The 17,402-nt window shown below is 34.0% G+C and overlaps 1 protein-coding gene across 5 annotated transcripts in view; it reads right to left on the reverse strand.

The window, feature by feature from the left end:
- The window catches only part of RAP1GDS1 (Rap1 GTPase-GDP dissociation stimulator 1), a 257,700-nt gene that overhangs the window by 31,226 nt on the left and 209,072 nt on the right, over nucleotides 1–17,402 (reverse strand). For all 5 annotated transcript variants that reach the window (XM_060299768.1, XM_030865633.2, XM_030865634.2 and 2 more), the window contains 2 exons: nucleotides 10,860–10,988; nucleotides 3,405–3,530 (listed from right to left, as the gene is read on the reverse strand). In XM_060299768.1, the coding sequence (XP_060155751.1) occupies nucleotides 3,405–3,530; nucleotides 10,860–10,988 (255 nt within the window). The remainder of the gene's footprint in view (nucleotides 1–3,404; nucleotides 3,531–10,859; nucleotides 10,989–17,402) is intronic.

Genomic DNA, 17,402 nt, shown 5'->3' on the forward strand with positions numbered 1-17,402 from the left:
TATATTATTGGATTTTGTTTGCTAAAGTTTATGGGAATTTTGGATCTATGCTCATGGTGAGACTGGCCTTTAAATTTTATTCTTGTATTGTCTTTGTTGGTATTTTATTAGCTTCACAAAATATATTGGTGAGTATATCTGCTTTTCCTATTCTGGAAAAAAATTAAGATAAGATTACTCAGCTTTTCTATTCTATATCACCCATACTTGAAAATGTATTGGCATCAAATTTTCATAACATTCTCCGAATATCTTTAAGATCTGTAGTGAGATCTCTGTTTTCTTGATTTTGGTTATTTGTGCTTTCTCTCTTTTTTTTTCCTGATTAATCCTACTAGGGATTTACCAGTTTTATGATGTCTTTTCAGACTCAACATAGGCAAGTATATGCTTATATTGCATTACATATATTCTATTTTATTAATTTCAGTTCCTGTATTTCCTTCCTTCTATTGTAATTTCTTTGGGTTTCATTTATGTTTTCCCTCTCTCAATTCCTGAGATTAATACTGAGCTCACTGATGTTAGCTTTTTCCTTTTCTATTCATTTACAGTGAAAAAAAAAAATCCCTCTAAGTATGGGTTTACCTGCAATACACAAGATTTGAGATAGTGTTCTCATTTTCATTATTAGAAAAATGTTCTAATTTTCTTCATGATTCTTCTTTGACCTCCAAGGTATCTGAAGTGTATTTCTTAATATCTAAACAAATGGGGATTTCCTAGTTATCTTTTTATTATTAGTTACTATTGTAATTCACTTAGATCAGAGAACATACTCTAAGATTGCAATCCTTTGATATTTTTCCCATCAGTATACATGTTTTAAATGTTTCATATGTACTTGAAAAGAAAGGGCTCTGAAGCAGGGTGCAGTGTTCCAAAATACGTCCATTAAATCAATTTTCTTAATCATGTTGCCCACATTTTCTATATTCCTATTTTTTAATGTTTGTTCTATAATGATTTTTGTGGATATTTAGGGCACCTCATAGTTCTGAATATTTTTGCTTCATATCTTTTGACATAATGTACATTTTTATAGCTTCCAAGAATTGGACCTTTTATCATGATAAAGTCACCTTCTTTATCTCTACCAAGTCTTTTAATATTAAAGTCTCTTTTATCTGATATTAATATGACTACCTCAGCCTTTTTTAGGTTTGAATGGTATATTTTTTCCAATCTTTTTAATCTCAACCTTTTAAATCTCCTCATACTTAAGAAGCGTTGCTTGTTTAAAAAAAAAGCTGGTTTTTAAAAAATCAGTTAATGATTAGTCTTTTAACTAAAGCATTCAGGCCACATACATTTAATGTAATTAATGAAATACTGTGTCATAAATCTAGCTTATTTTTTCTGCCCTATTTTTACCCCCTATTCCATGTTCCCTTTTCTCTCTGCTCTTCTGTTAATTAGGATTGATGGGGTATTAAAACAAAAAAAATCTTTCCCTAAATCCTTCCATTAGTTTGGTATTTACACACTGGTTTTAAAAATTATTTTAGTTCACCTTAAAATTTGAAATCATTTATTCACCAGAATCTAATAGTACTTTCCTCCATGTAGTACAAGGGTTTTGGGACTCTTTAACTACTTTTACCTCCCTCCAGATTTATACACTCATTCTGTGGTGTATTTTAGATAATACACATATACATTTTAAACTTCACAGTGAATTATTTTTATTATTTTATATATTCAATGTTCATGAGTTTACACACATATTTACTGGGTTATTTTGCTTCCTTCTCCTCCCTTGTACCTATAACCTTCCTTCTGGAGTCAGTTTCCTTTTGTTTTTGGAATCATTTTCCTTTTTTCTAACAAACATCCTTCATAATTTCCTTTAGTAAGGGTATATTGGTGGTGAACTTTCGCAGTTTCTAACCTGAAAATATCTTCATTTTGCTTTCAGTTTTGATGGGTATTTTCACTGGGTTTAGAATTTTAGATTGAATTTATTTTCTTTCAGCACACAGAAGATATTTGTCATCTGGCTTTCATTGCTACTGTCGAGAAGTTAGCTGTCAAACTTTTGCCTCTTTTAAGGTAATCTATATTTTTCCTGGCTACTTTTAAAACTTTTGTCTTTTTTTTTTTGCAATTTCAATATGATGTATCGAAATGTGTATTTCTTTTTATCATGTTTTAAATTCATTGGGCTTCTTGAATCTTTGATATCTTTCATAATTTCTGGTAAGGGTTCTGACAAAATTTCTTCAAACTTCTGCCCTCCCATCTGCCCTCCTTCTAGGACTCCAAAAAATGTATATGAGACCCTCTCACTTTATACTCTGTACCTCTTATTCTCTCTTATGTATATTGGGTCTTTTATTTCTCTATATTTCATTCTGGATTTTCTTCCAATCTATCTTCCAGTTCACTGGTTCTCTAATTCAGCTATATTTAATCTGCTGTTAAACTCATCTATTAGGTTCTTAATTTTTTTTTTTTTTTTTTTTTGCGGTACACGGGCCTCTCACTGTTATGGCCTCTCCCATTGCAGAGCACAGGCTCCAGACGTGCAGGCTCAGCGGCATGGCTCATGGGCCTAGCCGCTCCGCAGCATGTGGGATCTTCCTGGACCGGGGCACAAACCCATGTCCCCAGGTGGACTCTCAACCACTGCAGCACCAGGGAAGCCCTATTAGGTTCTTAATTTTGGTTGTATTTTTCAATTCAGGAATTTCCAATTGCTTCTTTTTCAAATCTGCTATTCATTCCACTTTTTATAGTTTCTAGTTTCCTTCTAAAAATTTTAAGCTTGTTTTTAACTCTCTGAACATAATAAGCATACCTGTTTTGAGTCAAAGTCTAATAATTCCAGTATCTGGAGATTTGCTGCTGTTTCCTGTTCTTTGTGCTGATTCTTGCTTACAATGTCTTGTCTCCTCATGTGTCTAGTCCTCTTTGATTGTGTGCTAGACACTGTATTTGAAAAATTATTTGTATGGGATGGTTTGCTTACTCTGGTTCCCTCTTATTCCTAGAGTGTATCCCTTAAGATTTTTTGCTCAAAGACAGAAATAGTTTACCAGTGTTCACACTGTTGGTAGGCCTGGTACTCCAACTTTTATGACCTTTTTGCCCTGCAAGGGTACATAAGTGGAGTTCAGCCTACTGGCTGCCTGTTCCAGATTGGTATAAGAATGTGTAAGCTACAGAACCATCTTTGCCAAGATTATAAAATCAAAGAAACTTGGAAAGTAGCTTTGGCCAATGTAGATATAGTTAGGCAGTAGATAATGCAGCTGAAGTTAGAGATACCCCAAATAAAACTTATCACATCATTAATAAAAAAAAAAGAATTTTGAGTTAAATAGCTGGCAATTAAATAATATTAGAAAAAAATGGAAAAAGCCTACGTGATCAAAAATCAAGAGATGCATTTATTTTCTCACCGTTTTCTGCCAATGGAGCAAGAACCTCAAACACCATTTCCCTCTTATCATGGTCTATTTGTTTCTTGAAGAGTTTTACCAGCTCTTCAGCAATGTTCGTACTGGCAAACTGTTCTTTACTTGACTCTGCAAAAAACAAGAGGAAAATTTAGAGTAAGCAAACAAAATTAAGCCCAGAAACTGTTTTCTATTACCTTCAATATTTGGTCATTTTTTACCATTACTGATAAGTACAAACACTCTTCAAATACAGGAACAATCAAAACCATTTTTTTAAATGCCCCTGAAGAGGAAAAACATCTAAGTCTTTAAAGAAAATGTTCTGGCCCAATTTTATTCAAGGCTATAAAATAAATGTTCACTAGCATAACATATAGGTAATCATAGCAACAGTAAAATTACTGTTATAAATTCATAGTTTCAAGGCTTTTAGTCAAAGAAGAAAAATTACTCATAACAGACTGCATTTTACATGGATGAATTAAAGGTGACTTGTCTTTACACCAATACGGTGGTATACTTTTGCATTCTTCTTGACATGCCTTTCTAATTTATGTATTTTTAAAATTTATTTTTGGCTGCCTTGGGTCTTCCTTGCTGCGTGCGGCTTTCTCTAGTTGCGGTGAGGGGGGGCTACTCTTCGTTACGGTGCGCGGGCTTCTCATTGCAGTGTCTTCTCTTGTTGCAGAGCAGGGGCTCTAGGCGTGCAGGCTTCAGTAGCTGTGGCACGTGGGCTCAACAGTTGTGGCTTGTGGGCTTCAGAGCGCAGGCTCAGTAGTTGTGGCGCACGGGCTTAGTTGCTCCACAGCATGTGGGATCTTCCCGGACCAGGGCTTGAACCCCTGTCCCATGCATTGGCAGTTGGATTCTTAACCACTGCGCCACCAGAGAAGCCCCTAACAAGTTTTTCTATCAAAGGCCAATTCCTCATTCCCTCTTCCTCTTCACCATCTCCAGCCTCTCACTCTAGAGCCTCATCCTCACCGTTTAAATGTGCTTTAATATTTCTCACAGAAAAATAGCAATATTAAAAACAAACACCTTCCCTTTACACCACTTTTATTCACTACCATCCAATCTGTTCCCGTTCACAAACAAATTTCTTGACAGCATTGTCTACATACACTGTCTTTCCTTTCTCAACTCACATGCATTCCTAAACCCAGCTCAGACTAGTTTGGCCCACCTCTCCATTCTGCGGTCTCCCTTGCTGGCTCCTCCTCCTGCACCAGATCTCTATACATTCTGTTGTGGTTCCTTGGGACTTGATCCTTTGCCTTCTCACCTTTTTGAGCCTTACTCTCACCCTAGGCAATCTAACTTCTTCCATAGCATAAAATAGCACCTATATGTTGATGCTTATATAATCATATCTCTAGCCCTCTTCTGGACTCCAGGCTATTTATTTAACTGGCCATTTGACGTCTCCATTTGAATCTCTCTCTAGCATCCAAACTCCACGTCTAAAGTGGACTTCTGATACTCCCCTGAAATCTGTTCTTCCTCCAGACTTCCATAATCTAGTGAAGGAACATGCCACCTAGCCATCTGCCATGCAGGCAGAAACCTGGGGGTCACTGCTCACTTGTTCTCACTCAACTGTACAGCCAAAGAATAACCAAGGTCTATCAGTCTACCTCCAAAATACAACCAGAATCCATTCCATTTCTCTCCAAGCCTCTTCTCAGTTTCTTTTGCGCATCAGATATCCTATCAATTTATCTAGAAGTTTCTTTCAGAGAATTCTGACCAAATCCAGCCTAGATTGGTTGCTCTCCATGTTTGTGGGGCACAGCTGACATCCTGGAATTCCTTTTTCATCACCTTGATGGATGCTTTCTTCTCCCTCCTGTATCAGATACTCTATTATCTATGTCCTCTCACCTTCACATTTTTAGTTTTGGTGGAGGCATCCTCCAGCAGCTTCCTGAGAAAGCTTCTATGTACTGTGTATAGGAGATAAATATTTTGAAATTTTGACTGTCTGAAAATGCTCTTTCCCACCTAGAGTCGATGCCTGTCATTTAAATTAGTTCCTTACCCTGTTCAATTACTTTCTCATACTAGCAATTATCATAATTTAAAATTATATGCTTATTTATTTGTAAATTCATTTAAAAAATAAATTTCCATCTCACCCACTAAACTATAAGTTCTTTGAGGGCACGGACAGTGTATAGTATTTTAACTACCATAAATACAGTGTACAGTATAGTGCCCAGTAGAGAGCAGGTGTTCAAAAGAAATTTATTGATTGCATGAACGTGTGACTGAAAGAACAAGTAAATGAATGTAAGAGCGATATTCTGCTCTCTAGTCTCTGGTAAATCTCTGCCAATGTCAAATAAAAAATATTACAAATTCAACTTTAAAAGAAAATGGAGAAACATAAAATTTTATATGGCTTAATACAGTTTTGATTCACTCTACTGTTACACTGCTTTTGGCACATGTACCACATCTATGCCAAAATGATGAGAATCCACTCCAAGACTTGTAAGGATTCCTTAGTGCCACAAAAAAAGGAGTGTGGGTTAAGTGTCTTTTCTGATAGGCTACCTAAACCCTCAGAAATCATAGTTTACAAACGTCAGCCCACCTTACCCTAAAAGGAGGTTAGTTTGATTTAAATAGGAATGATTTAACGCTGGTGGTTACTCTTCTGTTTCAGACAATTCTTCAAATAAAATGAAACATAAAATCACAGGTGAAATAGACATCATTTATCTAGTTATGTGCTATTATTCTTTTCAAAAAATAATAGTTCTAGCACTCTTTTTTCCAATCCATATTTTATTCTTCTACTTATTAAACTGAAACCAAATCACTGCTGCTAAGTAATTCATGTCATTCGCCAGCACAAGGAAACAAGGCACTATGATTAACATAGGAATTAACGAAAAAAACCTGTACTTATCCTGCAGGTGGATACAGAGAAAAGATAGTGTGAATTATGACTTGGACATTATATTTGGATTAAATGCCATGGATCCTTAACAGACCTTTAGCAAGAAGGTTTATTTCCTAAGGGATTTCTTTTTTTTTTAATCAAAATTATATATGAGTTTAAAGAGTTAGTCCTAATACTTACACTACCGGCAGAATCGAGTACCCCTTGCCCATTTCTTCTTCAAAAATAAGCACATAAAGCTCTTTTAGCTAATTCACTGGTATTTACCTCCAAATCTTTAAATAATGTATTTATATTAAGTTTTGATTGACTTCCCACTATGAAAGATGAAGCACTAGCTTTCTTTTCTTCTTGTCTCCACAATACCCTCCATCTTCTCACTGTAATTATACTGTAATTTTGGTTATTTCAATAATTAGTGTTTCAATGATACACTATTTCATTTGCCCTGGAATTACTTTTATTTCCCAGGAAATTTTTTTTTCTCATTTACTTAGTTTTCAATGTACTTACATTAGTTCAACTCCACACTCTGTCAGTTGTCTAGTTTTCTCTTAATAAGCTCGTTCACTTTAGGTGCTCAATCAATTTCATCTCGTAAAGAATTTCCCCAATCTGGACTGGTTACTCTTTGAAAATAGGCCATTTGGGGCTCTCATGTCACCATAATACTAGGAACTCCTATTTTCCTGTTGTATCTCTTGTTTCCTGATTCCTATGTAGTCTTATTATTTATATCCCTTGTTTTGGTGGGACACATCTTCCAGTGGCTTCCAGGAAAGATGCAGGACACCAATTTTGAGACATTCATGTTTGACAAAGTCCTTATTGTAACCTCAGACTTGACTGATGGTTTGCATATAGAATTCTATATTTGAAATAATTTTTCCTCAAATTTTTGAAGACAATATTCCATTTTCTTCTGGTTATCAGTGTTGTTTTGATACATCTGACGTCTACTGATTCACCATCTTTTTTATGTAACTTTTTCCCCTCTCTCTGGAAGTCTGTAAAAGATTCTCTTTGTCCCCATTATTCTAAAACTTCACATTGATGTGCCATGGTCTGGGGGCCTAATTGTCATCTGCTAGGCTAGGCATTTGACAGATTCTTCCAATCTGGAGAAATATATACTTTAGTTTTGTGGTACTTGAGTTATTTGGCCATTTCCTCCTATTTACCTCTTTCTAGAACTCTTCGTTTGATCCTCTATCTATATTTTCACTTCTACTTTCCATATCCTTGTTTTTTGCTTTATATCTATAAATATTTCTCCATACATTTTATTGGCTTTCATTTTAGCTATTGTTTTTAATGTTCTAGCTTTTTCATTTGTTCCTTTTCTTTAAAAATAGCATCCTGTTAGTTTCATGATTACAGCATTTTTCTCATTTCTCTGAGCATGTTTGAGTATCCCCCACCCCCATCCTGCATAGTTTCTATTTCCTCCGAGTTACCTTTTTTTTTTAATTTATCTTCCATTTACAGGCTGTCGTCACCTCTCTGCTTGTCTGCCACCGATTAACTGGGATCTAAAAACTGATTAGGATCTATGAGTAGGAGTGGCCTTATTTTATTTATTTAATTTATATATTACACAGCAGGTTCTTATTAGTTACCTATTTTTTTTTTTTTTTTGGCAGTACGCGGGCCTCTCACTGTTGTGGCCTCTCTCGCTGCGGAGCACAGGCTCTGGACGCGCAGGCTCAGAGGCCATGGCTCATGGGCCTAGCCGCTCCGCAGCGTGTGGGATCCTCCCGGACCGGGGCACGAACCCGTGTCCCCTGCATTGGCAGGTGGACTCTCAACCACTGCACCACCAGGGAAGCCCTAGTTACCTATTTTATACATATTGGTGTATATATGTCAATGCCAATCTATGAGCGGCCTTGTTGACTGAAGATTCCCTGTAGGTCAGATGGCTCTTGTGTAGAGAAACTCCAACATAAGCATCTTTAAGTCCATGTTCTAAAGGACAAATGGGACCATTAAGCATACCTACCTTCATTTAACTGTGTTCAGAATGGTACTCTGGTACCTCTTACTTCATTTGGTCTGATGTCCCCAGTGTACAAACCCTCTATTTTTAGTCTCTCCAGAGAGTAAACACAGTCTTCTGCTTAGATGGGAAGGGCTAGTTACCACAGTGTGGGAAGGGAAAGAAGGTTTAGAAATCTTGATGCCACCAAATCCTAAACTTTTTGAAGATTCCAAAGAGCAAACTGGTTAGTTCTTGGTTTTCCAATTCAGGATTTAGATTTCAAAGTTTTGCTAAGTGAGTTACTGCTTGCTTTTCTTTCCGGGCTCTAAAAAGTTTCTGTGTTAACCTCTTTACTTGGTCCCCCCACCAACCCCGCTTTCTTTTCCTTGATGGTTTTGCATTTAAAAAAGAATCTATTGTAGTTTTAGTTGGTTTCCAGAAGAGAGTGAAAGTAAGTGCAGATTTTCATTCTAACATCTCTAACCCCCCAAATACTAATATTTTAAGCAGACAATTTTATTTATAAAAGATTGTGGAGCCAAATAAAAAGAGGAAAAAATCCCATTCTGCTTAATCTATAATGTTAAATAAATCTGCAAACTTTAAAATCGGATTAATGCTATAATTGTGAATATAGAAAAATTATGTGTGCACATAAACTAGGACTGAAAGAGAATAAAAAGATAGAGCTGCACATTCCTTTTTGGCCCCCAATTATGAAATAGTTTGCAATTGTTTAATTATTTTATATTTTGTCTTTATATTATATCTTTAGTGAGCAAAACCACACAAATTTCTGCTATTTAACATTTTTATTAAGAAATTTTGACAAAAAGTAACTCTAGCATTTAATGATATGCCATACTCAGAAGTGTGTGATATAAATGTGATATGATCTTGATCTTTACCTGTGTCCATAAAATAATACTAGGTGATTTGCTAACTCACGGGCAATAAAGCCCACACTGAAAAGAGAAAACATGTATCCTGGGCATACATGTTTTATTTCAGTGTTGATGTATAACTTAGCTATTACATGGGCATAACAGACTCATGATATATACTCTAGAAGTCTTAGTAAATGAAGAAGTATTTCTCTTTTATACTTTCTTTCTCCATATGGGGTAAGGGCAGTAACAGCTGGGACCAGAGTATGGAATTGGGCCAAACTAAATTGGGTGCATATCCATCTTTTAATACAGACCCAGGTCTCCCTGTATGCAGAATCGAGGTGGTCTATACAATTTCCCAAACAAATCCCGACACCTTAACACAGGTAACTCATATTAACTGGTGTCTGTCTCTGTTACAAAGGTTATGACATTATCAGGGATTAAAACATACTTTGTCTTAATTCTACAAAGTATACTAAACACAAACTCCTACGTTCCATTTTAATAATGGAAACTAACTTGTAAAATGGTAAATGAACGTTGTTTCATTCTTGGCCTTACTTGAATGATGGAAATAATGAGACAGTATGAAAAAGAAAAAAGTAGAAGAGAAGACAAGAAACATTCACAAATGCCAGGAGATGACCCACTGAATAAAAATGACTTCTAAAAATTAACTCCGATAAATAATCCCTAGTCCCTTAACTTGAAGTCAAAGCAAAAGTAAAGTACTAAAATCAAGATTTTAATGTGAGTGTGCAAGGAGATGAGCTTTCAGTTAGAAAAACCAAGGTTAGAGTCCTGGTGCTTCTGTTTATTTATTTATAAAATGGGGATATTAATAGAATTGATTTACTCATTTGATATAGCTATTATTTTAGCTATGATGAAACATCATTTGGTTTCACTGTCCCCATGATGAACAATTTATTATGAACATGGTTGTGGGGTAGATTTAGACCAGGAGTTGTAACTTTCTATCAAGAATTATGGGGAGGAAGGAGAGAAAAGAAGAAAGGGTAATATACATGATATAGAGAAAAATAAAACAAGGAAAAGAGATGGGGGTGCTGGGGTCATCAGTCCTCCCTCTGTTAGGGCTGGGCTGTGTTGCCTGCACTGGTCTGTTTCTGCCCACCTTCTGATTTTCAAGGATTTTTCATATTTTTTTCAAATTCTGTTACAAACATATTCTGATGAAAAAGTTCTCTATTATTTTTTTGGATTTTGTAAAAAGAGAGGGAAGAACCTTAGTCTGCTAGATTCCTTTTCACCTGATAAGCAAATAGTTCATACAAAACATAATAAATTATGAGATCCTTATTTTTGGCCTGGAAATACAATATTTGATTTTAAGACCATCACGTTAAGAATACCAAAGTCAAGTGGAGATCATTTTAAATATTCAATTTCATTAAATAGTATACAAGTATAAACTTTAAACCTTAATACATAAAGCAATTAGGAAAGCAAACTAGCTCCAATTATAAACAACACAATCCTAAGATGTAATTGGATCTACACTTTTTAACACTGAAACAATGTATCTACAATGCTTCAAAAAAAAAAAAAACTAATATAAACAGATTCCCAGGTTAACCTCTAAAGGAAAATTTATTATAAGTACATTAATAAGTTTATTACATTTTTGACTCATGGCTAGGACTTACCAAGTTCTGCTAAATTGCCAAATGCAACAAGACACATTTCTGTAAGAGCTGCATTTTGGCAGTGGATGCCCAGTAATTTAACTAAGGTAGGAATAACACCCATGTTGATAAGCTGAGCTTGAAGGGAATCTGTAAAAAAAAAACAACAACAACAAAACACAAAAAAAATGTTTATGTATTAAATGGACATTAGTAAGAAGAAAACACCTCTTATTCTCTCTATTGCAAACTCAACACTACTTCAATTAGAGTAAAGCAAGATTAAGTCCACTCATATAACTGCCTCGAAAATGTTTAAGACATTAGTTCAGAAGAGTTGAATTTTAAAACTTTTCAATGATTAAAAGACACTTAGAAATGAAAATAATTCAAATAAGATGTCAAATCACTAATTTTTTTAAAAAACATGATCTTATATCTTTACAGAGCAGGTTTTAAAACGTATAAATAATTAAACACTACCACTGGTTTTTAAGTTAAAAGGTTAGACAAAGTAACATTTGCATTACAGGAAGTCACAGAGTATATGAAAAGCGTAAGAAAAAAAGCAATTTTAATAAAGATTAAGACAAAAAAAATCTTAGAATCCCTTAAAGATAGTTGCTCCATAATAAAGAATGAAAAGTATGTAACACACACAGGTTATTGTTTATTTGCAGCAGAGTGTTCTTTGATGACTGTTAGGAAGGAAAGTAGTTTTAACAAGGAAAAAAAAAATCTGGTTACTTAAAATATTTTTCTTTTCAAAGTTTTACTTAATAACAGTGACAATCATCTTAGAGGTAAAGAGAATGAGGTCAATATGGCTTTGTCATCATTGCTTGCCTTCATTTTCTAAGAAACTAATTGGTTTTAAAGTACTTAATATGCCTTGGCTTTCCACATGGCTCTTCATGAACAATAATAGAATACCTATAGCAGTAGAGTTGAAGGTAAATAAATCAAAATGAAAACCAGAAGTACTGTCTCTTAGAATAAGCTAAGAAGAAAGACAAACACTCACATGCCTATGCAAAACACTATTACTGTTAATAACTGGCTCATCTAAAGATAAAGGAATGCCTTCAAAATTTTTTTCTTTTCCTTTTAAAAATTATATGCCATTTTCAAGTTAATTTTCTCTAAATTCTTTTAAGTTACCTACTTGGAATTTAAAGATTAAAAATCTGTTTCTTACAGAACACATTTTCCTCTTAGCATGCATCCCTTGACGGAGTTTGCGTACTAATCTCTTTGTCACTCTTCTTAGTTCTTAACCGTCAGCAAAGAACATAAAGGCAAGGTTGAGCTGTCTCACATGCCAACTGATTACTTGCCCGGAGGTCTCTGTACTTAATTTTTACTGCTTTTAGAGTGAAGTATGAAGAGACAGCCAACAGAGGCTTATCAGCCCTGAAAACTGACAGTAATTATGGATATTACCTGGTTCCGCTGTGGGGACCATCTTATACTAGAAAGGGGCCTATTACCAAAACAAGAATAGGAAACAAGGCCTGAGACAAAGTTAAGTTTACATTTAGAGTTCAAATAGTCTAAAACAATTTCAAAATTTACAATGGAATTATGAAGTCTGTTCTAAAAGGAGATAGATATAAAAGAACATATTCAACTAAATGATTTGTTTTTATGCTTTTGATGCTAAATATTTTTTTCTAACTCTACAATTTAGTAATTAATGAATGACTCACAATACTTATCTTACAGGCAAATTACTTGTTATACCTATAATATTATATCTATTATAGTACTATACCTATGTGTTATAGTGGCAGAATATTGTATTGTGGTTATAGTATTTTTAAAGATCATGTACCAAGAAGCTTTCCATATTAGAAATTATTTTGGTTACTTACCAGTAGATAGAGTTCCTTACTATCGGACCACCTCTGCAGATTCTTGTTCTTTAGCAGTATTTTTAACTTTATTTATTTATTCATTTTGACTACCTCTTCAAATACTGCAGAGCTACTGAATCATTAATTTTCAGGTACGTAAGCGTGAGCACTAGCGCATGCATTGAGTAAGTCAAACTCCACTATGTGTTTGCATATATGTAAGCATCACACACCCCCTCAGTACTATTGGTGCAAACTATAAAAATCCAACAGTCCAGGGACATTAGAGGAATAACAAAATTTGTGAAGGAGATAACTCAACAGGAGAATGCCACTTAGATATTCTTCATGTTCTCTTAACTTAGCATCTCTAATGCTCTCTAATTTTACAATATTATGAATTTTGGTTCCAGGGATAAGAGGGACAAAAGGTTAAGAAATATTACAGAGTTTCATACAATCTGTGGCATACAAATTGAAGCAGTAATATTTGAAATTGTGGTAGATCAGCAGAAAAAGTAGCATAGCCCAATGGCATATGGTGTGAATTGCCATAATTCATGAAAATCACACTGCTTCATGAAAATGTGTTTTCAAGCTACCCAGGAGCCAAACTGATTGTATACTCACATACAACACACATACCACACACAAGTAAAGAGAAAAATATATAGTCATCCAATGGACAGACCTCATTTTGGACCACTTGGGTGCTTTCTTTTATATCCATTTCTATGATGGTAACTAAAACAAAAATTATACTCAAGTAACTCTAAAATCTGTTCATACCAATTACAGGCAAGTCATTCTCCTTTGATAATGGAGGCCCAGAAGAGGGAAAAAAATTAAACAGGTTGGTACAAATTTTCATTTCGAGATAAGCAAGCATCTTAGAACATGGTTCTCAAAGTAGAGTCCCCAAAACCCTTTCAGAAGATCACCAGGTCAAAACTACTTTCATAAAAATACCAAGATTTGATTTGCCTTTTTCACTGTATTGACATTTGCACTGATGGTACAAAAACATTAGTGGGCAAAACTGCTGGGGCATTAGAATGAACGCAGTCAGTGGCACCAAATTGTATTAGTAGTCATTGTATTCTTTACCATCATACATTCACAGTAAAATAAATGCTGTTCTCAGCAATTGTTAAAAAAATTTTTAAAGTTATTTTTCATAAAAACATGCTATTTACCTTAACCTATAATGGTAGGTTAAGATAGTAAAATGCAATACTAAATAATTTTAAAAACTGTCACTTTTATTTCCAATATAGTAAATATTGATAGATATAACCCATATATATAAACAAAAATTCTTTGAGCTCTTTAGTAATTTTTAAGTGTCTAAAAGAGTTCTGAGATCAAAAGTTTAAGAACCACTGCCAACAGATTACCTGATTTTTATAGGAATTGGAAAAACAATATGGAAAAAGAGATTCTGAAATTCAATGATATGCTTGGCAGATGTGACAACAGAAAAAATGTAAAATTAAAAGCACAGTAGGAATCCTAGATTGTGATGCTCAGATATTTTGAGCGAAATAACATTAATTAAGCACCTTAACATCTCATTTTGCTTATGTGAGCAGAAATTCTACTTAAGCCTAGGAAAATATTTCATGATTAGATCTGTTTGCCTATTTCAGTTACAACTTACTATGTTATCAATAAATAGTTTTTTTGAGGGTTAAGTAGAGGTCCTGTTTGTGTGGAATAAATTAGTATTAGTACTTATTGCTGGAAGCAAATGATTAAGTTGAATCACTTTTTCTTATTGCCCAAAGAAAGCTTTGAATAGACTTCAAAGGATAGTAGCTGACACTCATGCTATTGTGAATGGTATCAGGAATATGACTTTTAAATTAAAGACTAACTGGAAGAAATCCTTAGAACCAGAAATAGTTCACATTCTCTAGATTTGAGAAAATAAGTAACATAATTCAAGACTGAGACTTTTTGCATCCTTCAAAGAATACAAGCAACTCCAAGGGAATGTTGTCAGAGCTCAACAAACACAATTCACAAAAATGCAACCAAGGCCCATACACAGCAAACACTTATGTGTGAAAGACAGTCTTTAGACAGCACAATGTCATAAATGTCTGAAGACTTTTAAAAATTGCTCCTGACACACAACACAGACAAATACTGACCAAAATACAGAATTACAAAATTACATAATATCAAGATGACACAGGCCCTGCATGATCTATGGGGAGGAAGAGGAAGAAAGGCACTGAGGGGGTGCAATACAGATGCATATACAAAGAAATATAAGGCAATCAACGCATGCGCTGGTGTGAACACTTACCTACCTACATTTGAATTTCAATGGTTCCAAGTTCTTCAGGTCACACACATGGAAACTCCAAAGAATGGAGATCTGGAGAGAAGATCTCAAGTTGAAGAACCTTTTTCCCCCTGAGTTTTAAGTTTAATGTTTAAAACGTTGGTATAGATTATAGGTCCAGAAATGTATGCCAAGAATTGCAGTAACTCAACTGAAGTTATGTTGATCAATTACTAAAAAGAATAGGTTTCTTAAGAAGATTATAACACGTCTATCTTATTCCTAAGAAATGGCCCTTATAGACAATAAGCTTATTGATAAATAGGACTTAATGATGAAACTGTGTCAAAATAACACACACAGAATTCAAAATATACAGTCTCTACATTAGTATGTATATTATTTATAGTATAAAGAGTACAACATTTCCTATTTACAGGATTGCATAAAAACCTAATCTACAGTCAAATTAATTATATACAGTTGAAACAATAAAAACAAGCAAATGTAAATCCTGATGAGAAGTTCTAATACAATTTGGATAAAAATCATTGGGGCATAATAAAGATGGAAGAAAACTGCCCTTTACTAATGGCACATCTACATTTCCAAAAATATATATAAAAAGTAAAAATTAGAAATGAGGTTAACAGTGAAGTAGAACTTGCAAGTTGAAGCAAGTTGCAGCTCTATCTATTATAATGTTGAAAAGTAAACTGACTTAAATACAGCAACCAAGAGGATGGTTTGTGGTTAAAAACTTTATACATACACATGTGCAGGTACAAGTAAAGACTTCCTTTTCAGTTACTTATGACTTACTTTTGTTGATTGATCAGGAAAGTGAAGAATTTTTATTCTAAACCTAGTGCTGAGATATGAAACCAAAAATATTTAGACTGTTTAAAGTTAACTTCAAATCAATGATTTTCAAAGGCCTCTTTACACAAAACCTGCATTATATGTTTTGCACCCAGATTACCTCTATAATTTAAGCCCCAGGTTATACATTTCCAAGACAAACAGCCATTTCAAAGAAAAAAAAGAAAGAGAATCACGATTCATTAGTATTGAGAATATGAGTCTAAAAACAATACATTTATATATTTCTTGCTTTCTAAAAGTTAACAATAAAAAATGAAAAAGCTTTTTTCTGGGTTCTGAAAATAAAAGTCTCTACAGAGCAAAATTTCCCTTTCGTAAAAGTTCTAGAGATAACTGACAAAAGTACATGAGTGAGTATGATGTAAAACACAGCAACAATGAAAAACCTCAAAGCAAATCACAAGAGAAAGGAAAAATGTTTTATTATTCTTAAGAAGCCCACCCATTTGCTGTTCTCAATCCAATAACATCTAGAATGATTATGTCTTAGTCCAGCAGATAACTTTTTCCCTAGACTCACTTCAGGTTAAATTATTTACTACAGATCAACTCGTTATAATGAATACTGCTACAAAGATTTCTACATATACATCTACTCTGATTTAAGAAAACGCTGTGCTTTCATCTCAGAAACAAACTGGTCTTTTAAAAGTTAAAATTGTTTTTTGTTTTTTTAGAAGAGGACTACTGCCAGCTGTTGCTTACGTAGCTCTTATTGGGAGAAATAAATCCAGTCTGGGCTCTCATAGGGCATTGCTGAAAGGCCACATCTGTAGTAAGTATAAATTTAAGCCTAAATTTTTGTATAGCAAATTGAGCTAATTGTCAGGTTAATTTACAGACAACATGTATATCTTATAATCATATGCATTTAAAAAACATGAAAATTCTGTTTTACAAAAGGATTTACTGGTTTTAACAAAAACCCAAATAATACTAGTTACCCTGGAGCATTACTATGATTAAATTTTTTACACTTTAAAAATTCATAGAAGTTATTTGCAACACACAAACTGTGTTAACAAGAAATATCTATATAACCCAAAGATTTCTAATTTCTTTCCAAGAAACATTTTTCAAATATTTAATTAAAATTTTTTTTCAGTAAATAAAATATAGGCAGTTTGCTGTTAACTGGACTTATTTGTAGTCAGAAATCAGGGTTACTAATTTTTACACAAGTTAGTTTACATATGATACTTTTCTGCCCTGAGCTTCTCACTGAATGAATATTTTAAATGGTCTGAATTAAAGATGCACTGATATATGGTCAAAATCCATTACTCATCTCTGGCTTTTGCCTCAGCTCTTGAAGGTCAAACACCTGAATGCTTACTTCAATGTCATTTCTAGCACCGACAAATTTGTGCATAGTCAATGATCATGTGCTTGATACCATCATATTTCAACCAGTGTAACATCAAAAATAAAAACAAAGCCTGGTCTTTCAGTTTTATCTTTACTATCTGAATATTCATTTTTAAATATAGGTAAGCATTTCATGTACAGAGAAAAATCTCCCAATGTGTT

This window comes from Globicephala melas, chromosome 5 (assembly GCF_963455315.2).
Source record: "Globicephala melas chromosome 5, mGloMel1.2, whole genome shotgun sequence".
Classification (NCBI taxonomy): domain Eukaryota; kingdom Metazoa; phylum Chordata; class Mammalia; order Artiodactyla; family Delphinidae; genus Globicephala; species Globicephala melas.